This window comes from Branchiostoma lanceolatum, chromosome 9, assembly GCF_035083965.1.
Source record: "Branchiostoma lanceolatum isolate klBraLanc5 chromosome 9, klBraLanc5.hap2, whole genome shotgun sequence".
NCBI lineage: Eukaryota > Metazoa > Chordata > Leptocardii > Amphioxiformes > Branchiostomatidae > Branchiostoma > Branchiostoma lanceolatum.
Genome location: NC_089730.1, coordinates 19,674,480 through 19,697,253, shown reverse-complemented (window position 1 = coordinate 19,697,253; position 22,774 = coordinate 19,674,480). Strand labels below are relative to the sequence as shown.

The 22,774-nt window shown below is 40.0% G+C and overlaps 3 protein-coding genes across 5 annotated transcripts; 2 read left to right on the top strand and 1 right to left on the bottom strand.

Moving 5' to 3' along the window:
• The first annotated feature begins 443 nt into the window (after positions 1 to 443).
• On the top strand, positions 444 to 9,042 carry LOC136441715 (uricase-like). Its single transcript, XM_066438155.1, has 10 exons — positions 444 to 531; positions 2,516 to 2,626; positions 3,075 to 3,191; positions 3,849 to 3,965; positions 4,405 to 4,483; positions 6,017 to 6,101; positions 6,402 to 6,503; positions 7,776 to 7,977; positions 8,435 to 8,518; positions 8,936 to 9,042. Exons 2-10 carry the CDS (start codon positions 2,522 to 2,524, stop codon positions 9,008 to 9,010), a joined length of 966 nt encoding a protein of 321 aa, XP_066294252.1. The 5' UTR covers positions 444 to 531; positions 2,516 to 2,521; the 3' UTR covers positions 9,011 to 9,042.
• A 5-nt stretch (positions 9,043 to 9,047) lies between these two features.
• On the bottom strand, positions 9,048 to 12,072 carry LOC136441714 (SNARE-associated protein Snapin-like). Its single transcript, XM_066438154.1, has 4 exons — positions 11,925 to 12,072; positions 11,531 to 11,577; positions 11,107 to 11,225; positions 9,048 to 10,643 (listed from the first exon to the last, which is right to left on the bottom strand). The coding sequence occupies exons 1-4, from the start codon at positions 12,050 to 12,052 to the stop codon at positions 10,551 to 10,553; spliced, it is 387 nt and encodes a 128-aa protein (XP_066294251.1). The 5' UTR covers positions 12,053 to 12,072; the 3' UTR covers positions 9,048 to 10,550.
• Positions 12,073 to 12,297: 225 nt separating this feature from the next.
• Positions 12,298 to 16,285, top strand: LOC136442226 (RING finger protein 151-like). 3 transcript variants are annotated; one of them, XM_066438979.1, is made up of 6 exons: positions 12,298 to 12,491; positions 13,036 to 13,144; positions 13,336 to 13,382; positions 13,765 to 13,831; positions 14,186 to 14,345; positions 15,251 to 16,285. In XM_066438979.1, exons 1-6 carry the CDS (start codon positions 12,427 to 12,429, stop codon positions 15,412 to 15,414), a joined length of 612 nt encoding a protein of 203 aa, XP_066295076.1. In that variant the 5' UTR covers positions 12,298 to 12,426; the 3' UTR covers positions 15,415 to 16,285. The 3 variants fall into 3 exon arrangements, with proteins under 3 accessions (XP_066295076.1, XP_066295078.1, XP_066295077.1); XM_066438981.1 differs by lacking the exon at positions 15,251 to 16,285 and adding an exon at positions 15,087 to 15,225; XM_066438980.1 differs by lacking the exon at positions 15,251 to 16,285 and adding an exon at positions 14,932 to 15,047.
• Positions 16,286 to 22,774: the final 6,489 nt, after the last annotated feature.

Here is a 22,774-nt window from a genome sequence, read left to right as displayed (position 1 = left end):
AAAACAACCGACGGTATCGGCACTTTCACAAACTTTCACTCACACCGCTACGTTACATGGCCAAGGCGTCTATCCTACAACGTTGAAGTATGGCCAGACAGTGTCTTAAAGATCCTTCTCCCCATCTCAAGTGTCCTATCCCCTAAATCGCCACCAAGACGCGAGAAAAAGTCAAATCTTTCCAGCGACAAATAAAGCAACTCCAAAACTTTCCCTTGACCTTTGACCTAATTAACTCGGTAAAAAATGGGCCTCACATTCGAAGACTTACTTAGAATATATTTTTCAGGAATAACAATCACTTACAAACTCCAAAATCCTTTAAAATTACCAAAAATAATTCTATATTACTTAAGTTTGAAAGTAAAGCTTTATAGCACAAAATTAAGTCAAGTTCACACAGATCACTGTTTAGAATCTGTGGCCAAAAACATAGTGACTAGTTTTCTACAGTTGCGCAATGTTGTTTTCACATTCCCCCAGTGAACGGCGGGTCAGCTGTGCGCGGAGATCTGCAGGTAACGTCTACAGGTGAGACAGGCGTTTGATCTTTGATTTTTTTAAAGTGTCAGCGGAGTCAAGAGGAATAGTAGTATATATTCAAGGAAGTGGATACACCTGAGTCTTTGGAAACAAATCGTTTTCATCGTTTTTTCTGTTCCACAAATTATGAACCTTGCATTTGAGCACCTTGAGTTTTTCGTCTGCTAACGCTACATGGGTAACGTCAAGGAGGTTAAACCTCCTTTGTAACGTTAAGCCAATTCTAAGGTAACTAAAGTTAGTCTGCCAAAACTGCAGTTCTGCTATGTTGAGCGTCGCGTCATAAGACATGATAAGTCCTTGACTGAGTTTGAGCGTAGTGTGCATTTTACCAAGGACATTATTTAATGTCCTTGATTTTACAAAACAGGTCAAGGGAAACAATACTTCTACGAAGGAATTCCGGTGTGCGAAATACTTTTTTTCTTCAGCCAGGTTGCCCAGTGTGCCACCTGGGGCAAAAACTTAAGGTTGCCCATCCAAATGTCAGGTTGCCCCACCTACAATAAGCCCATTCGCGGTTCCGATTACGCACGTGCAGTGTCAAAGGTGAAGGCCGTCTCCACATTGTCTAGATGTGCATATTACTACAACGCCCAGACGGGTTTTGTTTGCGTCTCAGGTTATATGTGATTTAGTTAGAGAAGACTAATAAATTGAAATAGATTATGTTATTAATTCCAACATTTTTTGCAATGAAACAAGATTTTGTTGAAATTGCGAAAGCTCTAACTCATGGGGGGTGCGTCGAGGTCTCCAAACTCTTGTTTGTGGGCAGTTCCAATATTGGACAAGGAGATAACATTTACTGACCACGAAGTGTAAACAAACCTGTTCTAGTGATGACAATAGTGTCATCAGATAAGCCTAGCCTGTGTTTACGCAATCTTTTGCTGGCTGGGGTTAATTAATGTGGTGAGCTACAGTTCACACGCAAAAAAGGGATCAAACAAAAATGACTTAAGTGGCTTAATATTCAGTTTATTGACTGAGTTTAGAAGGTAAGGTGGCCCCACCCAGGTACATGTCAGGATTGCCCATTAAGTCGTACCTTTAGCTGGCTGTTCTTGATCTGTGTGTTTTATAATGTGAGATGTCTTTGAGTTAAATTTGGACGGGACTGTTGTAATGTTAATCTCCAAGCAGATCTAATGGTTGCGAAGACCGTATCCAACTGGCAGAAGAAGTTTTTATTGCAACCTATGATTATTGTAATGTGCACGTGGCTTGTGACTGGAGGTGGTTGCCCGACCAGGTCCATGGGAAAAGAGGCACAGATCATTAGAACTTAGAATGTTGCTTCAGGCAGATTGTGTATGATAAAATCACAAATTAATGTTTAATGAAATGAAGATGTTGTTTGCATAAGAGTACTTGTAAGGCTGTACCTTGGTACCGCATACTTCTGAAAGCATAGAAACCTGTAAGGTTGTTTGTTCAGTATGTTTGCAGAGTGAAGGCATTGTGCACGTGGCATCTTTGACCGGTTAACAGGACTTAACTTACACAATATTACGTAACACAAAGCCACTATTTCCCTCCTGTACCAAGGTTTGTGTGATATTCGTGACTCGTGTGTTCACTGGCTATATTTCTTCATGAAACATTCTTGAATAGTTGAAGTGTTCAACCCTTTTAAAGTGAATTATAAGTAGCAAACTGTCAAATAGATATCCTAGTAACTCAGGTTGTATATTATATGAAGTTTTGGTGTTACGAAAGCCATGCCATAAATGAAAATCTATGCCAAGTCAAAGCTAGAATGTGTGATGTTTAATCTGATTCAAGCACAGGTAAACTTTTTAACCTTTAGCATGCTGCAGTTAAATCGTTTGGCACCCAACTTCCTATTGGTAACAGAGGTAGGCAGAACGGAGAAGTTTAAAACTATTTTTGGTGAGTGATAGATTTTTTCTCTCTGACCCTCAAGTTCATGTAAACTTAAAAGCATTATTGATTTAATCATTTACAGTGAAAGATGGCGGACGTTGAGTTTGTAAACACAGAATATGGGAAGAACTGGGTCCGACTGCTCCACATCCGGAGGTTAGGGGGGAAACAACAGGATGTCAGGGAGCTGGAGGTTTGTGCACTTTTCTAATGCGTCATTGTACATGTGTATCATTAGTAGATTATTTGCTTACTTTGTCAAACTGGCTTTTATCAGACATATGAAAAGGATTTTTTTCTCATTTCATTTTTCCAGTTTATACTGTAAAATTGCTTTCATTGGTATTTGTATACTAACTCAGTCAGAGGACGTAATTCAGAACTACATGTAGTTTTATAATATAAAGAAAGCAAACAAGAAGAGCAATTATATAATGTAGAAAAGGTTGCTATCAAAGAACAATGATTCTTGTGTTTTATCATTGTCTTTTTATTTTCTGATAGATTGTTACAATGATCTTCCTACAGGTGTGTACCATTATCACTCAGGCTGACCCTGGCTAAAACTGAAGGGTTGGGTTTAAAATAGAAGAAACCCGTCTTATTATAACTTGCTAATTGTTACAATGATATTCCTACAGGTGTGCACCAGCCTGACCCTGACCAGTCAGAAGGACTACCTCCATGGAGACAACAGTGACATCATCGCCACAGACACACAGAAGAACACAGTCTACGCACTGGCTAAAACTAAAGGGGTGAGTTTAAATCTAAAATAAATAACGTACTTGGTGTGATATATACATTCAAACCTGGATTCAGCAACCACTGAATTCAAAGGCACTGGTGGTTGTTGAGGACAGGGTGGAGTTAACTATCAATAAATATTAATTAATATACTGTAATTCTTGTTTCTGTGATTGTAACTTTATGTTCACTGTTTTCACGGTCACCTCTGTACCGTGAACTTATCATCACCGTGAAAGACCTATTGTAATTATTTAAGATTCCTTCACACATCCGTTCCGTGAAGTTAAAGCTTTAAGTGAAAATGTCCATTTTTGGAGTAAAACCACACTATCTAACAAAATAGGCTTATGCTAAAGGGAGTAAATTGAACATAAGCAGGGTTTCACCTAACCTGTGATCTTTGTGTCAGATTTACGTGGTTTGCTACCATATTTATCTCCACGAATGAGTGTATGTTTTTGCCCCTTTATCTTCGATCACTGGTTACTAATGAACATTCAATTAACTAATTAACTAACTCATTGTGATGTTTATATGGGATGTTTGTTCAGGTGACCACTCCAGAGCAGTTTGAGCTGCATGGACCTGTGTCACCCATGGCATCAGTATCAGCGTTATTGTTATATTATTGTTTGTTTGTTTACTTGTTTGTGGTGTGTATCCAGGTGACCACTCCCGAGCAATTTGGACTGGACCTGTGTCACCACTTCCTGTCCAGTTTCTCCCACGTCACCAGGGTGAAGGTTGCCGTTACCATGGCACCCTGGAGGAGGATGAAAACAGTAGGTCATCATTTTTATCATTTATCACTTTGTTACTGGACAGGTATGTGATTATCTGCAGGTATATTGCTTTCCTCTTCTTGAGTGAAGAGTGAAGGTACATCATCAGAGTCCATGAATTTGGCCTGATTTTAAATCACTGACTCAGAGTGCATGCTATAGATCATCGTTTAAGCAGGCATATACTAGTACAGTGTAATAGATCAATTTTTTAGTACTATTGTCCATCTCTGTTCCCTTTATTGGAAAAATTTTATGGCCAAAAATGAACAGAAACAATACTTCACAAGAGTCTATCTTAAATTGTTAAAAATAAAGAAACTTACAGTCTTTAAAATCTCCCCAATTTTATAGCTTGAACTAGACTTTGTCACACCCTGCATGTGTAACTGCTGCAGCTTGAAACAGGTTTTCTTAGATCCTGTTTTCTTCTTCCCAGGGAGGACAAGACCACGCCCACGCCTTCATCATGACTCCAGACGCCGTGAGGTTCTGTAACGTGGAGCAGGCCAGGAAAGGTGAGTCACGCACCCGAGTACATCTCACCCATCTCACCTGTACCAGGCCTGGACGCGACTGGAAAAGAGTTACAGCCTCCTATTGGATGGAGACATAAAGCCGCTGGCTCCGTGTATGAGGGAGCTTATGGCCTCAAATCTCTGCATGTAAAAGAATTCAACACACTTATCAAGAAGAGTTTGGGTGACCCACTGTGCTTATACTAGTAGCTAAATACTCAAGCCGTAGTGAAGCCACAGTCCACTACATGTACTAGCTAATGAAAAAGCGTCATGCTTGTTCTCTTGTCCGAGGTTGGCTGCTTTACCTAAAAGTTTCTACATCTCACCCGTACCTGGCTGTATGTTCTAATCTCCAAGCAGATTTGTTGAGCTGAAATTACAAAGATTGTCATATTTTGGATTGTCTGTCTACCCTGTGCTAATCTGTTCCTTGGAGCACAGGAAAGGTGGACTTACAGTATCACCTGAAAGTTTTAAAGTGGTAGCCTTAATTGCAAATTCTGGTTTATTGTGCCTTTTACATAATCAATTGCATTACACTGACTCTGCAGCTCATTGTACCTGCTATAGTGGCAGTAAGAATAAGTGTGAGCGATTGGCTTTTTTTCAAAAATCATGGAGAAGGCTAGTCAAGGTGACTCTGAAAATACCATTTGGAAGTTTTTAAGTGCTCAGACTTATATTGTATCTGCGCTGCTGTGACTGTTACAATGTATAAGATCAAAAGTCTATTTCTGTAGCTCATTGTGCTTGCTGTAGTGGCAATAAGAATAAGTGTGAGGGATTGGCTTCTTGTCAGAAATCATGGAGCAAGCCAGAAAAGTTGGGTTAGAAATCTGAGTAGACCTCACCTTTATTGCCACCAGCCTTTTGATTTATACTGTATCCGCTCTACCGTGTCTGTTCTACAAGCCTCCTGATTAAAATGTCTTCGTTCACTCTCTTTGTGTGTGCCCTGGTGGCAGAAAGAGTTAGTGTGAGCTATTGGCTTTTTGGCAGAGAATCAACAATAAGACATACATGTAGAGTCTCCCAACTATATAGCAAACTTCTGTGTCAGGCTTTGTGCTCACTTGAACTGTAACAAATTGTTGCTGCTCGCACTTTTAGGGAAATGATAAGAAAGGTGACCTGAAGAAAATAAAGAAAGATGCAAGCTTATTTAGACAACAAGCCATTATACCATAAATGTTTAGGCATGTCAGTGTGTGGTTTTAGAGTTCCATTACAATTCAATTTTTTTTTAAATTGCAAAAAGCTTTGGAAATGGGACCCTAGAATAAAACAGTCCCATATCCATTTCATACATTTAACTCTACTCTGTCCTAATCCAGCAACCACCTGTCTTCAGCAACCGTTTTCTAGTGGTGCGGAATGCAGGTTTGACTATATTCTGATACCAAGTAAACTGTAATAATAGAATACATGTACTGAGGGAAAGGAAAGTGTATTAATTACATGCATTCTGATCACTTGAATTTCCGAGATTACAGGGACTTTTCCTTTTTTGTCTGGTACTTCTCTCTTCAGGAACACCAGTGGTTCATGCCGGCCTGAAGGACATGAAGATCCTGAAGACGACCCAGTCGGCGTTTAAAGGGTTCATCAGAGACAGGTAAGTGTCCTGAAAACCCGTCTCATAAGCCATCCGAGCCCCCTGTAGTAGCCTCATATATCCAGTTCTTATCTTAATTTATGCAAAATTTTCTGATCGTCCTTATTGTAACGTTATTACATTCTATGTACTCCTTTACTGTATCATTTATCGATTATAATCAATCTTTATTAGTATACAGGAGGGCCTAGTATAAGATATATACGTTTTTCCCTCCTCCTGCACCTGTTTTATCCATTGTATTATGTATCTGTACTTTCTTCTTGTGCAAATAAAACAAACAAACAAACAAACACACAGGTACACCAGCCTGCCTGAGGTTGATGACAGGTGTCTCGAGACGGTCGTGTACAGCAGGTGGAAGTACGCAACGCTGAAGGGGCTGGACTTCGATGCTGCATGGTAGGCTCACAAGCAGTTCACCTTAAGTTTGTAGTTTTCCTTGTCTATTAGCTGAAGAAACCTTTTGGTACCATATTTGTATTGGTAGCAGGGTAAGGCAGCAGGGAGAAAATTAACTAAAAATTCCCAACAGCACTCCGAAGAGACTAGACTTCGATGCTGCATGGTAGGCTCATCTCCAGTTATCTTTTACAGTTTTCCTTTCTGCCTGCTGAAGTACAAAACGTAGCCTTTTGTTGGCACCAAACTTGTATTGGTTACAGCATAAGGCATAGTTTGTTTGCCAAATGTTGTAGTGTTAGTATCCAATATTGGATTATAATGGGCAGTTATAACCACCTATACAGATACTGATACTCCTATCGGTAGTGTATTGATAGCCCAACATGTTTTGAGCAAAAATAACATGTACAGTAGAATCCGCTTAACTGCACCACCCATTTGTCAGCGTTTTTGGTGCAATTATCCGGCTGGTGCAATTATGCGAAATGCCCAGCTGGACCGCACCACCATGGGCGAGGGGGTGTATTGTTAGTCAGAAACACTAGCACAAAGAAAACAGACGAAATTATTCAGTTATTAACTTTATTTATTGACCCTTTGCTGAAAAATGACTACGAACCTGTTTTAAAAGATTTTGCATTCTTTCATTTTTCCATGCGATCTACCGCATTACAAGTCAACACACGTAATGTTACAGGGGAGGCATTCTGAAACATCGTCATGCCACTCATGTGATAACAGTTTCTGTGTTACCAACCTCCTTGGTGTTACATTACGTAGAGTGCAGTTGTCGATTTACGTAAATCATGTACCGCCATGAAACTAGGAATTGAAACTAAAACTTGGTTACTGATTACGGGACCTCCCATACGATTCCTATCAACTGTCAATGGAGACCGCCTTCTTTTGTTACTCAAAACAGTTTTAAACATATTGGCAGTATTGCGCCTTTACACCGGCAGGTATCGGCTCATTTGTACCACGTTTGCCGATTTTAGCGCACCTTTTCAGTTAACTTGTCGAGGATTTTTGAAAAAAATTGGTGCAGTTATCCGGCATTGGTGACCATGCGCGGTGCAGATATGCGGAGTCACTAACAATGCAGTGAATGGGAACCGGTTTTGGATATTGGGATTCGGTGCGATTAAATGGAAGGTGCGTTTATCCGAGGTGCAATTAAGTGGCTTCGTCTGTACTTATTATAATAAATAAATCTGACTTCAGAGAAGGACGAAAAACTTTTAACCTCTACATTAATTTTTTTCCCAGGAACACTGCAAAGTCCACCATCCTAGAGGAGTTTGCCGGCCCCCCTTCCACAGGAGTGTTCTCTGCCTCTGTGCAGAAGACTCTGTATGATGCTGAGTGCGAGATCTTAGGCCGAGTACCACAGGTAAGTACCACAGTCCCGTACTCTGTGCAGAAGACTCTGTATGATGCTGAGTGTGAGATCTTAGGCCGAGTACCACAGGTAAGTACCACAGTCCCGTACTCTGTACAGAAGACTCTGTATGATGCTGAGTGTGTAATCTTAGCCCGAGTACCACAGGTGAGTCATTAATATGATAAGGCAGTGACCACATGCTTTGTCTATGATGTAATATACTGCAGCTGGCAGTACGAGAAATTACCTGCCTTTACTGTTACATGTTTGTGACCTTTATGTTCACACCTTTTGTTGTTATATTATACATAATTATAGAAGTTTAAGTTAATCAAGCAACAGAATAAATTCTCTTTGTCTTAAGAGCCATATGTTTTAGATAGCAACCACTATCTTTTATCAGTGCCTGAGAATGTTATTGGATCCTATCTGAAATGTCTGACTCTTTTGAAATTTTGTCCAGTTGCTTGATTCATTTTGTGTTATGAAATGTTCTACCTGGATGGCTAACCATCATTAACGTACCATCTATTTTTGTTCCCAGATCACTGAAATAGAGATGACGATGCCCAATGTGCACAACTTCAATGTGGACTTGTCCAAGTTTGGGCTGGACAACAAAGATGAGGTCAGAGAATGATTTTTGAGTTGTTAAATTCTGCAGCATGGTTGAAGAGTTGTTCCAGAAAAGATGTATTGGATTCTGAGACATGTACTGAAACCTACACTTGTATGATCCACACCCTATCATAGACTTAGGTGAAACACAAGTGTAATCTATCCCTTGAAAGTTCATCTGAGTGTGTTCACTTGGTAGAAGTAATTCTGAATCAAAGTTGAACTGCAATTGCCAACACAAAAATTGGACAAATTTTTAACTGATCAGCTCCAGCCTTTGTCAAGGAATGAGCAATCCACTGGTTCTGTGATGTCATGTAATGGTTATGGAACACATGATTTCGTGAGCAATGGATCATATGTTTCTCACCAAATAATTTGTTTAGCATCAAAAATAGTATTTCCCGTCTCCCCACTTCCCAAATAGGTCCTGATGCCAGTTGACAAGCCATCGGGCATCATCCATGCTGCCATTAGGCGTAAAACAACCGCCAAGCTGTGAGACAAGCAACGAGAGAATTCACAACACAGCCGGCAGGTCCACCAATCAGACAGCATTAATGGAACGACCTCACAGTAACTGTTACCGTACAATCATGTAGGTCTCAAGAAATACTGAAGCCTTACACCAGTTTTAAACCTACTGGTCTTATTTTTAGATAAGCAAATATGCATGTCTATCTGTAAGCATGTCTAACCCTTGTGAGATTGGGAACAATAGACAAACCCGGATAGTGATAGTGAGTGTGTTTTAGTGCACATGAAGCTTTTGGATCTGCAAAACTGTAGTATGTAAAACTCTTCAGAAGCTGTATTTTAAAGAATCTTATGCTAGACTTGGCATACTTAACCTTCTGGTGTAAGGTTTGAGATAACTTGAAGTAAGCTGATGTACTTAATTCAGATCACTATTAACTGCTGTCATGTAATTTGGGTAAATGCTAATAATGCATCATATGACAAAGCTGCTACTAACAGTAACTGAACATTAACATTCCAAGGTAAAGATACAATGATATTTACAACTATATCTACATAAATGTTTATATAATAAGACACGTATGAGAAGACTCTAGTTATATGCAAGGACATTATATAGGATGTCCTTGTTATATGGTTTGATTTTTATCTCTTTGTTTGCATAAAAATAGCAATGAGTTTATTATGATTGTAAAGTATTCTTATCTTTTGAATTTTTAAAAAGAAATCATTTACTATTTTATGGGTTGAGCTGTACTGTATGCAATTTGATTCTAGTATGGTTTGATTTTTATTTCTGTTGGCGTAAAATGAGTGATGGGTTGATCTTTTGAAAAGAAATTATACTATTCTATGGATTGTGCCATAATGTAGCAAAGTGTTAAGTTTGATTTGAGATTGTTGTTGGACGAATACATATCAAGACTCTTATAACAACTTTCATTTATAGCTAGTTCCTTGAATTGATTTATAGCTAGACTGAAAAGTTGCTTTTTCAATATCATTATATTATATCAGCAACATAATTATCATTCAAATATCCTTGAAATATTTTAAACACCCAACATAAAGTAACAAAGTAGCAAGATTATGCAACATTGTTGTTTTTTGCTACATATTAAGTTTATGTTTAGAAAAAAGGACCAAATTGTACACATTCATCTTCAAAGTGGCTGTTTGATAACATTATAGATTTATGAATATGGTTGTGCCAGAATAGTAAGATATATAAGATAATATAATACCGAACAAAATTGAATCGGTGCAGGGCAATTGATCAATTGACAGGCTGCAAGTTATTCTTGCTATATTATATAATAGTATATTCTTCCTGAATAAAGTAGTCAACAAACCAATCGACTTTACATGAAGGCTGTTCATTTCATAAACACTGAATACACGTATTACACTACAATGTACATGTATACTTGTATTGGTAATTTATAACTCATTAGATTTTTCACTATCAATACAACTATATCAATGAGTTGGCTTATGAGAACTACGTGTAGACCACTGGTCAATGATGATGATGATGATGATGATGATGTTGGGATGATAGATCACATGACCGGTCCAGCGTTAGGAGGTTCCAGAAGGGCTTTTCTTCTTGCGGTTTCCCGGGAAACGCTCTGGTGGAGTCTACCAAGTCTCTCCTGTGTGGGGGTGGAAAAAGAACAAGTCCATAGTTTTTTACATCATGACATACATAAATATGCCAAATGTAAAATGGAACATGTTTATTCAAGTAACATTGTGGGTGAAAGTTTGAAACTGTAACTGTTCATCCAGTATGAATTAGCCAGGCAGTCATAAATACAGTCAAACATGGATTCAGTAACCACAAAAGGGACAGAGGAAAATGGTTGCTGAGTACAGATGATTTTTGAGGACATGGTGGGGTTGCCTATCGAAAATTGGAAGGGACTGTTTTAACTTTCAATGTGGCTTGTGACTGAAGGTGGTTGCCAAGCCAAGTTTGAAGTTTCATATGATAGCATGCATGTGGGATCCACAAACAACCTTGGGACTATATGAAAGCAAAAGTGACCAGAAGATATGTTCAAAACTGAAAATATTAGTGTCTCTTTTGGGGTAAAGATGATATGACCATCATACCTGAGCGTTCTGCAGGATGTTGTTGACCACCATGACTCTCCTGCGAGCGTTCATCAGTTTCTTCACGTACGGCTCCAAATCTACCGGGACCTGCTGCTCCTCGTTAATCTTCTTCAACTCTGTGAAGAAGAAAAAAGAAAATTTTATCATCAATTAAACACTGGACTAAGGGTCTCAAGTTTGGGAAGGAATACATATAAAAACATCATTCTGTATATAGAGTAGAGGCTTTGGTTAGGTAGGTTCGAGCTCTTTGTCAACTGACTGTCATATACTAGTACTAGTAGATATCTAGTGCAGATTTAAGAAAACTTTGTTTCTTTAATTGGTTTTAAAATCGGGATGACATCTCTCTTTCGTCTCAAAATTGAGACATGAATCCTTTGTACTATATAGGTCACAGACTCACACAACTCACACTCACCTCCACATAAACCATCTATCTGTTCTCTCAGCTCCAACTGGCTCTGTCTGTGGGATGGATAAAGTGAGTAAACACACACATATTTCATCATTATCATCATTCATATACTTGGGCATCACCAAGTCATTTCTTTGCTATACAGACTGTTTGTGACTGACAGTGATAAAAACAAATCACGGATCAGCCCCAGGCTTTTTTGTCAAGTTGTTTTTCTTGTGTACCTTTGTTCTTTTACATTCCAGAAGTAGAACCAACGAATTGAATTTAAGTGGCCCAATGACAACAAAAACATCATGTGACTATCACCTGCTTTGTTCAAGCGGGGGAACCTTGACTAAAACAGGGGCACATTGCGGCCTAACAACAACACCTAGAGCCAGAAAACCACGCTAACCTTACGCCTCGGACTCTCTCGTCCAGTTCTTCCACGGCTGGCCGGAGGAGCCTCATCATGCCGTCCGCCAGCGCGTCTCTAATCTCACCTGGAGCCGGACTCACCAAAATTCCGTCACTGTCCGCCATCTTGTAGGGTCAAAGGTCGTTATCAGGTCAAAGTTTGTTGATGACCACATCAAATCGCAATATAACGGAGTTTGGCTACAGTTACCCGAATTCTAAACATAATATACATACTTCTAGTTTCAAATATTTAACAGGATAGAAAAATGTATTGTTTGATTGTATTATTTCCGTTTCTTTTATAGTGTGTAGTACTGTGTACCTATGTATTTTTGAGCGATACTTTGCGTTCTGCCGTTGTAGCTGCGTCAAGTGCGCATGCGTAACATAGTTGCACGAATTTCAAACTTGTTGAAAGAAGCCCCAAGCATTTGTATGTTTTGGACCTGTCATTTTACTATTTTCAAGACTTTTAGGTCGAATATTTAGTCTGAAATATGTCGAGGAAGAGAGCAAGAGGGGACGAAGAAGGTGTGGACTCAAATCAAGAGGAAGAAGAAAGGTACGTTGAGTGAATTGGAATTCAACAATGAAGAGCGGTCTAAACTGGAACAGTCCTACCTGACCGAAAATTCTACTCTACTCTACTCTACGTTGGCTATCAAGTTTTTATTCAGATACGATACTCTCGTACCCGGCCCGTAGTCGTAGGTTGAATAATTAATACCTTGAATGATTTTTCAGTCACCATGGCAAGAGTTAAATACCTAGAGAGACAATTGACTCGTAACTGAACCATGCGATAAAACCCAGCAGGCCAGCACCAAGAGCATGTCTAGCGATATAATAGACGTTAAGCGAGGACAACAACAACAACAAAATTTTTTCTCCGATATGTCATCATAATATATCCATGTGTGTACTAGTATGTGTTTGCGTGTGTGTGTTTGCGTGTGTGTGTGTGTGTGTGTGTGTGTGTGTGTGCGTGCCTGCGTGCGTGTATCATGTATGTGCGTGAACACAATTATTCTTAGGTCTTACTATGATCTCATCTTACTGCTACAATATGAATCTACATGTATTTCGTTTATTTGGTCCTGTTGCAGGTACTTCCTGAACCCCGAGTCCGTAAGTGAACACCTCTACTGCTCCATCTGTCAAGACGTCTTCAAGGAGCCGCAACGGGCGCCGTGCGGGCACAGCTACTGTAAACAGGTAAACAGACAAAAAACAAAAACATTTCTCACTCAATTTGACACCATGATGAATATCGGACACTGTACAAGTTTATAGACAAAAACCATGAATCAAAGGAGCAAGTATATGGTTGTCACAAATTCACTGAATAGACATGCTCATTGTTAACGGCGTTGTACTTGTTCAAACACCACTATTCTGTTTTACAGTGCATTGTGGCCTGGTTACGCACAAGCAAGACTTGTCCTGAAGACAGGTGAGGATCTTCAACAACTGGGACATCTGTCGATACCCTAGAACTAACAGTACAAGATAAATTGATTATAAGAGTAGACTACATGTTATTGTATGTCTCAGTTTTGTACTTCTTCTTTACTTCTTAGCCTCATATCTGAGATTATCAGCAGTTGAGCATGGGTTAGATACAACACGAGTGCCCGGTACAAATAAAACAAAGGGGAAATAAAGGCGCTAAGGAACATAAACAACTGAATTTGTGTGTGCAAAGGACAGGACAAGTGAATTTAGTGAGTTAGTACCGGTAATATATTTATTTACATATATACTATATAGATATGTACTATAGATAATTCTTATTGTTCAGTAAATTAAAACAAAACTTTTCATCTAACATCTAGGAGACCTGTTCGAGAAAAGGACCTCCACTATGACTTCATTCTTGCAAACATTATTGGAGACCACATGGTGAGTAAATGACTGCAATTTCTTCCTTTTTTTCTTTTCTTTGTTTTTCCATTATAGAGGTACAGTATATTAGTAGCAAAAGGTTTTGTAACAATTGAAAACTGCAGTCATTCGAGTCAGTGGATCCACAATTATGTAGCCAACGGAGGCTAACAATTATGCTGGAAATTTTTAAAACAACCTAAACATTTGTGCCAAATAACGGTTAAACTAAAGCAACTGGATATGATGAGTTTCCAAAATCATATCAAGTTGCTTGAGCAAACTGTTATTTGGCCTAAATATTTATCTTATTATGTTGATGTCTAACATTCATCTATGGACACATTTATTTATTTCGTTAAAACTGTGCAGGTGGCCTGTCCATTCAGAAAGCTGGGATGTGAGTTCATCGGGAAGCTTGAGCTGCTGACGTCCCACAGGAAAACCTGCTGCTTCAACCCCGCCAACCTGCCGGAGTTTCTATTGGAGGAACCACAGCCCTCGTCATCAGGGCAGGCTGCAGCTGCTACAGGTGGGTCACTGGATTTTGTTGGGTGCAGGCTCAAAATGGAATTTTTGTAGCCATCATTGTACCTCTAACTGTCTAAGTCTGAAGAATTCTGTAGCAGCCAACCTGCCCGAATTCTTGCTGGAGGAACCACAGCCTTCTGCATCGGGACAGACTACTGCTGCTACAGGTGGGTGAACATGTGGCTGACTGCAGGATTCTGCAGTCAGGAAGCAGCATTGTGTACTGTTGGCTGCAGGCTTAACCCTTAACCCATTAAAATGCAGCCACCTTAAGCTTACATCTCTCAATCTGCAAAATTCTTCAGCAGCTGTTACAGGTTGGTGAACATTTGGCTGACTGCAGGATTCTGCAGTAGTGTTAACTGTTGGCTGCAGGCTCAGTCCTATTTTTTGCTGCCATCATTTAGTCTGCAGAACCTCTAAGTCTGCAGAATTTTGTACATGTAGCAGCCAACCTGCCAGAGTTCAGGGAGAAGATGACAGACGGTCATAGAAACATCAGCAGTTCTCATTTCCTATGTAATTTACATGTAGGTGTACTGCAGATTTGTGGCAAAGATTGTAATGTTTATTTACTGTTTCTCTAGCCTCATCGCTTGAGACCAGCAGCAGTTTCCTCTGTACCAGTGATGATGAGAACAAACTCCCGTCTCCTCCCAAACCATTGATTGCTCTGTATTACTTATAGCTTAGCTGTACATTTATGTAAAAGTTTGTAACATTTTGTGTGATGTTTCTCTAGCCTCATCGTTAGACACCAGCAGCAGCTTCCTCTGTACCAGTGATGATGAGAACAAACTCCCATCTCCTCCCAAATAGCTAAAACCATTGATTGCACTGTATTACTTATAGCTTAGCTGTACATTTATATAAAAGTTTGTAACAGTTTCTGTGATGTTTCTCTAGCCTCATCCGTAGACACCAGCAGCAGCTTCCTCTGTACCAGTGATGAGGAGAACAAACTCCCGTCTCCCCCCAAACCTTCGCTCAAGATGAGGCTGTTTAAGAACGGTGCAAGTCAGCGAGATCTGCTCAAGAACATGTTTGATAAGGAGAACAGACCAAAGTAGTAATCGTTTGATAAATGACTTCTGGCTAAATGTGGTACATGTATGTTTGTATAAAGGTAAAAGTAAAGGTAGTCCCACAGCCTTATTATTGAGGTCGTAAGGGCAGTGGGATGCTATCTACTGTGGCAGGGTGTTGGAGGGGGGAGCCCCACCCTCTCCTTCATGTTTGTTTAGGTCTGTCAGATTACTCTATTTTAGAAAAGAAAGCCGTATCTCCCGTATCATTAGATGCAACCAGGATGTCTTCTGATGAAAATGACTTGGAAAATGGTTAGTTAAGATCAGAAACGATGAATGAATCCTGGTTACATTAGAGATCAACCATGAAATTTCTTTAGTTATAAGTTGGGATCTATAAAAGAAGTGGGTACCTGAGAATAGACCAAATTAGTCATATTGTATGATGCATGTCTGTGATTTGAATAATTGTGTTTTAATATTGTACTATAGAATTCCTTTGTCATAAAATCCATAATATGAATTTTGGTGGGATTACTGGTAGTTACAAGAAAAGCAACTTCCGCTAAGTGCCAGTCCGTTGTAATCTACGAAAAGATCTGTATCTATACAGCCAGTATAACAACACCAGCTTCGCAGGCACGCAGCGCGGCAACACTTAGTGACATGGGCTTTGCACTGGTCCCAATGTGAAATAAAACGTGACAGGAATCAAACATAACTCGTGGGTCGTCTGTACACATGCATAGCACAGCACCACTATTGAATTTTGCTTCTACAAATGTATATCGAAACGTACTTTGAGACCGGCTTGAAGTTGGGACAGTTTGATCACAGCTCATTGGGCAGTTGCATGCCATCTCCTGTTTGTGCGCGCATGTGGAAACTGTCGCAATAAAAGCTTCCACTCATGTGTTTTTGTGGAACTTTTCAATCAAGTGGCGCTTCTGAGTGGTTTGGACTACATTATAAAGGAAGAGGTCAAGAACTTTGTTGATGCTTTAGACTTTGACGTTCTATCTCGCGTTTAATGCTGTCACATCAGCACTACTGTCAAGGAAGTTATTATCTCCATGAAAAATGAGATTTTTTCATGGAGATATTGTTTTGAGCGTGTTGTTGTTTGTGTGTGTGTCCGCATGCTTGAAGTCAACATAACTGAAGAACGTCTGGATGGATTGTAATGATATTTGGTATGTGGGTAGGTGTTGGGAAAACAAAGGTCAGGGGTCGATTTTGGGTCCCCTGGTATGTGACAGTGGTACTGCATTGGCGTTTTTGTCAAAATCTTCGAAGGAGAACTGAAGAAAGGAACGACAGATTTTCGTGTTATTTAATGTGCAGGTAGCTTGTTTTCGTTATGTTTATAGTTAGATGATAAAACCCCTGAAAATTAAGCTATCGGAATTGACTTTGATGTATTATCAAGATACAATTTAATCTTGTGTCTTCCAACATTACATTGTGTCACGCAGATGATTTTGTCGTGTTTTATATTGTTATTGGCAAGATTATAAACCCCCTGAGATTAAACTATGCAGGTAGATTCAATATCGAGCTGTAATTTGATATTGCGTCTTTTGGCGTTATGTTATGTTACACATATACTATCTCACGAAGTTACTTTTACTTTGTTGATAGCAATATGATAAACTCCCTTTGGATTAGAACTGTGCAGCTTGACAGATTGAATATCAAGCCACAATGTGATCTCCTGGCGTTACTTTAGGTGACGTAGATAGTTTAGTAAACTCAATAGAATCCTCTTCATTACTTTCGCCATGAAGATTATATTTCTCGGGTGTGTGCGTGTGTGTGAACACGATAACTCGAGAATGCCTGGGTGGATTGTCTTGATATTTGGTATGTGGGTTGGTCTTGATGAGATCTTCAAATGATTAGATGGGGGGGGGGGGTAGCGGCTTGTTATGGTACTGCAGCGGAACGGTTTTGATATCTTTGCCGTTAGGTTTATATATACGTAGGATAATATTTCAAAGAATGCCTAGACGATAGAAATACCTCTAATGGTTGTAAGAACCCATTCTAAAACCATGCTACACACTCTTGTATTAGGTAGATTAGCCCTTAGATATATATAGAACTGTAGTTATGTACCAGCCATACTTTGTACAATTGTTTCGCAATAAAGTTATCTATATCTATAAACTCCCTACACCAGAACCTTAAGGGTATCTAGACTTATATTCAATAACAAACTCCAATCTGATCCCTCGTCTCCCGACGTCACATCCTGTCAAACAGATACGCGCTGATCCGGAACCGGAGTGTTTCCTTATTTCCCACCAGACGTCTGGTAAGTGTTCCTGCCGTCCCCGCGAGGAATTATGTTAAAGTGAGATTATCTTTGTTATTTGAAAAAAAAAAAAACGGAATGAGACATGGGAGCGTGCTTCTTGGATTATTTGTACTGTGGGGGAAATGTAAGAAAAAGCGATAGCGGAGGAAACATGAGGAAAGCTAGCCTCCATTGGTATTGCAAAATGGTTTCAGGCTGGCTGATAGTTACGGGCTGGCTGCAAAAGGTGTATTATAAGCCCCCCAAAAATGCCCGGTAGAGCCTGCTATGGAGGCTAGAGGAAAGCTAGGAGCGTGGTCTGTGCTAAGCGGGATTGTGTTTTCTTGTGCGGGGGAACAAAAATGAGCAAATAAAAACTGGGACATCAAAACCCATGAGCCCATCAAAGCAGCGATGTTTTATATTTCTTTTGGGCACTCCGAAGTCTTGACCAACACGAAACGTTTTAGTGTTTTTGACGTGCGCGGTTATGAAGACACGACGCGCGTATTTCCCACCAGACGTTTGTTTAAGTGTTCCTACCGTTCCCGGGTTATGAAGACACGAGGCTCGCTTTCTTGAGTACTCGGCACGGCGGAACGCCTGTCATGTGACGTGACAGGCGCGTGTCGGGAGGCACCCCTGCACCCGACTGTCGTGTGGGATCACGCTAAAGTCGGATTATCTTTGATATTTGAAAACAAAGGAAGAAGACTTGGGAGAGTGCTTCTGGGATAATCTTTTACTGTGAGGGAAAAGTAAGAATAGCCGGTAGCGCGTGTTCTGTGTTGAAGTGGGATTGCATTTATTGTGGGAGGACAAAAAAGAGCAAAACTGGGACATCACAATCCATGAGCCCATCAAAGCAGCGAGGTTTTATATTTCTTTTGGGGCGCTTCAAAATCTTGACCAACCCAAACCATTAAGTGTTGCTGCCGTCCCCATGCGGAGCGTGCGCGGTTATGAAGACACGAGGTGCGCTCTGTTGAGTACTCGGCACGGCGGAACAGAGAGAACGGCTGTCACGAACGTGACGTGACAGGAGTGTGTCGGGAGGCACCCCTGCACCCTGCTGTCATCTGGAATCACGTTTAAGTGGGATTACGTTCGTCGTCTGGAAAAAGGAAGGAGACTTGGGCCCGGCTGAGAGCGTGTATCGCGTTAACGTGGGATTATATGTTTACTGTTGGGGGAAGTGAGTAAAACTGGGAACGCGTGTTCTGAGTTGAAGTGGGATTATGTTTAGTGTTGGAAAACATAGTAAGCAAATTTCGTTTAAAAAATTAGTAAGGAGACCAGAGAGCGTACATTGCCTTAACGTGGGATTTGTTTATTTTTATGCGAAAACAAAAGTTAGCAACATTGGGACATGTAAAAGCTCATAAAAGCAGCAATGCCATATTGTATTTTTTTGTTTTAAGCAAGACTTTTTACAGTAAGACCCGGGAGCGTACTTTGCCCTAACGTGGGATTATGTTTACAATGAAGGGAAAATAAGTAAAGCGCATGTTTTGTGTTGAAGTGGGATTATGTTTTTAAAATGTTGGAAAACAAAAGGAAGCAAAACTGGATTTTTTTTGTGTGTGTGGCATTTCGTTTAAAGAACACATGTAAGGAGACATGGGAGCGTGTACCACCTTAACGTGGGATTATGTTTATTGTGGGGCAAAAACTGAAGAAAAGCCGGGAGCGCGCGTTCTGTGTTGAAGTAGGATTATGTTTATTGCGCGGAAACAAAAGTAAGCAAAACTGGGTATTCAAAACCATGATCCCGTCAAAGCAGCTATGTTTTATACCTGATTTTGGTACTACAAAATATATGCGCAAGGCGCAATTCTTTTAAGGTTGTACGTTTTTAGGAAAGGATGCAGATTCTGCTATTTGCGATGTTCATCTAGATATCTATCTCATGTTTGTGATATTCATTTATCTATCCCTCAATCCCTATAATTGTAAGGACTAATTTCACACATATTTCCGTACTGAATACTAGTAGTAATAAAGCATACGTGCCAATATCCGTGCCTTGTATTGTTTTATTGACTATTATGTCTGCATTGAATTTTGATTAAGAAATCAATGTCAGTCCATATGGTTTGTCGTGTTTTATTACTGACCCAAATATCAAAGGTCAGTTATTAGAGAGAAGGTCGGAAGTACATGTGGTGTGTAGGTGGGGCTACTGGTACGGAAAATTTGTCCAATTTCATATTTCTTTTATTAGTTCTCCTGATGGGCACCGAGGCTGTACATCTAACCAAAAGCTATAGGTAAACGCTAGTCTCTCATAGGGTAAAAACGTTATTTCAGGCAATGGCGTAAAAGAAGATGTATGCGTATATTGAGGGTTACGCCACGGTCACATTCGTCGAAGTTCGTCGTTCAATTTTTTATATCAGTGGAATCTCCAAGCGCACCGTGACAGAACCAAACAGTCAAGAATGACCTACGACATGTACAGCTTCGTTTTGGTAACAAGACAGTTGAATTTTGTACGACTAGTGAACGGCTAGTTATCCAAGAATGCCCCTAGTTTCCAACCGTACGACGATGGTACTTGAGTGTGCCCAGGCCCTTACGAACCAAGGAAGTCAGGGTGCTCTGTATCGGCTGTTGCAGCCAATGTGTGAATTTACGACACTCGACACGCCCTACTTACGGCGCTTGTTAACTGCATAATACAACACACGTCACGCCCTAGATAAGATAGAGACACAAAACTAACAGCAATCGATCTTTCTGATGATGAGTGAGGGAACAAGTTAAGGAAGCAATGACGCGATGGTGGGACGTTTCAATATTCTTCACCGAAAGGCCGGTGGAAAGGCTGAAAAGGCAAGGGAGTGGCTACTGACAGGATGATCTATCAGCAGTAGAAAAAAAAATCTACTGATCCTGTCAGCAGTGCAATTTTTTCTACTGCTGACAGAATGATCCTGTCAATACAATAGCCTCAGGCAAAAGGTGAAGGGTTTTGACACAAAGTGGGACTGTAATTTCCAACACAAATTTGACCTACGGCCTACATTTTAGACCGTCTAACTCCAATCTCTGTCAAGGAATGTCCAACCCCAGTTTTTGCCATTCCTAGGTCCGATATTTGTGCTGGAAATTACAGTTCAACTTTCAAGCTAAGGCATGGGGTTCTTGCACTCAGTATGGGCTATGGGTATGGGTAGTTAAACCTGCCAGGTAAATTTGTAATAACATTAATGTATTTATGACTTTATATACATGCATAGTTATATGGCAGCCTCTTCTACGTTAAACCAACTGGCATGGCGGCTGTGGCACGCAAACACCCTCTGATCATTCATAGAGCTAGAGAGTGAAAAAATGTTATCACAGGAAAACATATAGTCATAACTTAGCCTCCGTCACAGACTCATTCCGGCTGTTTTCTTAGAAGTTTAATTTTTTTTTACATCAATTTGTTTCCTTATCATATTTTTTGCCCATTTTCTTTTACATTTTTTTCTTCTTATTGCTGACCGAAAACAAGAAAACTGTAACTTAATTAAGAAGAAGCCGGAAAAAGTCTGCAACGGAGGCTACAAATAGCTGTTTATCTTTATTCCTCCCTTTTCTTCGTCTTCTTTTCTTTTAAAGCGATTCGACTTCATTTTGACCGTTACCCCAAACTTGATCCAACCTAAGCTCCCGGCGTGCCGGAACCAAACACCCTCCGCCTTTCGGGCGACTTCAATAAAACCGACTTTGCTGCTGTGAAATTGACATCGCGCCATCCATTAGCAACTTTCTGTGAAAATAACAGGCCATGCAGAAAACATTAACAACTTTCCGTAGAAATAAGTACGTTACTCTAAGAACTCTAGCCAGTAGCCTCTCCAACGCCTCGCCGTGAGGCAATGTTGATTAATGTCAATTATATATATATATATATATGGATGACATTCTCTCGGCCAAAACTGATGCGAGCGTGCGAATGAAAAAAAATTGTTTGTCAAAACAAAATCTGTCTTCATAATGAAATCTAAGCGGTCAGGAAGGTTAAACAAATTAATAAAAACATAGATTACCGAGTAATGGATTCTTTTTTTTTCTTCGACATCTTCTTCTTTGACTTTGGAATTTGCTTTGATGTACATGTACTATTACATTACTATCCGTTTCCCAAAATATATATTTCCGCGGCATATATTTGCTATTTTGCAGCTGCTTTGTACGATTTACAGTATGGTCGAATACTTTTATTTTGTTGGAAACGGCCCAAAATTGATGCATGCGTGGATGTCATCCATATAATCCAATCAACATGGCCTGATGGTACATGGCCGTGATTTGATGTAACCGACTGATGCACGGACATCACTGATGGACTTAGAGATGATGATGTCGCGATTAAGACGGAAGTGGCGGCGGTCTTAAAGCCATTAAGTCTTCTACGAGCGACGGTAACGATGTCTGCTGGTAGATTCGTCCTCTTTAAGGAAATGGGGAGGTCGAGATAGCGATCTTAAGTCTGAGACAACAGTCTTCAGTCTTTGGCAAGATGACAGTTACTCAAGCAACTCGATAGATTTGTGAAACCTAGATGTAAGTCGTTAGTTCGTAGTTCTAGACATAGAACTATGCCAACGTGTCGTAACGTACTTAAGGTATGTACATGTTCGAGTGTTATGTTTATTTGGTTTTGATGGTAAAATCGGCATGGATATAGTGACGGATTCAGCTTTAACATTGTTCGACAATACCCGGGGACTTGGCTTAACTCCCTTTCTTTTCTCACATACTCCAAGACGGATAGTTGCACTTTGGTATGATGTGGTCTTCGGTGTTGGTTTGTTCTGACTAAATCTTCTCATAGTTACAGAATAAGTAACTGCCTATAGAATAAGTGCCGTATGATTGAATGTGTGCATTATTGCTTTGTTCGCAAGAGCTTTGACCTGAGTTTGAATGTCAAGCTTTACTCATAGATGTGAACGAACAAAATATTTCATTTTCAATAGCCAAAGGCTGATATCAAGTCACGCAGTTTAAACATTTGCTGCTGCAGCCATTGTTTCTAATATCTTAAAATTGTTTTTGACAGCTCCGCGCCAAATCATATCAAAGAACGAAATATAAAGTGCCTGATAC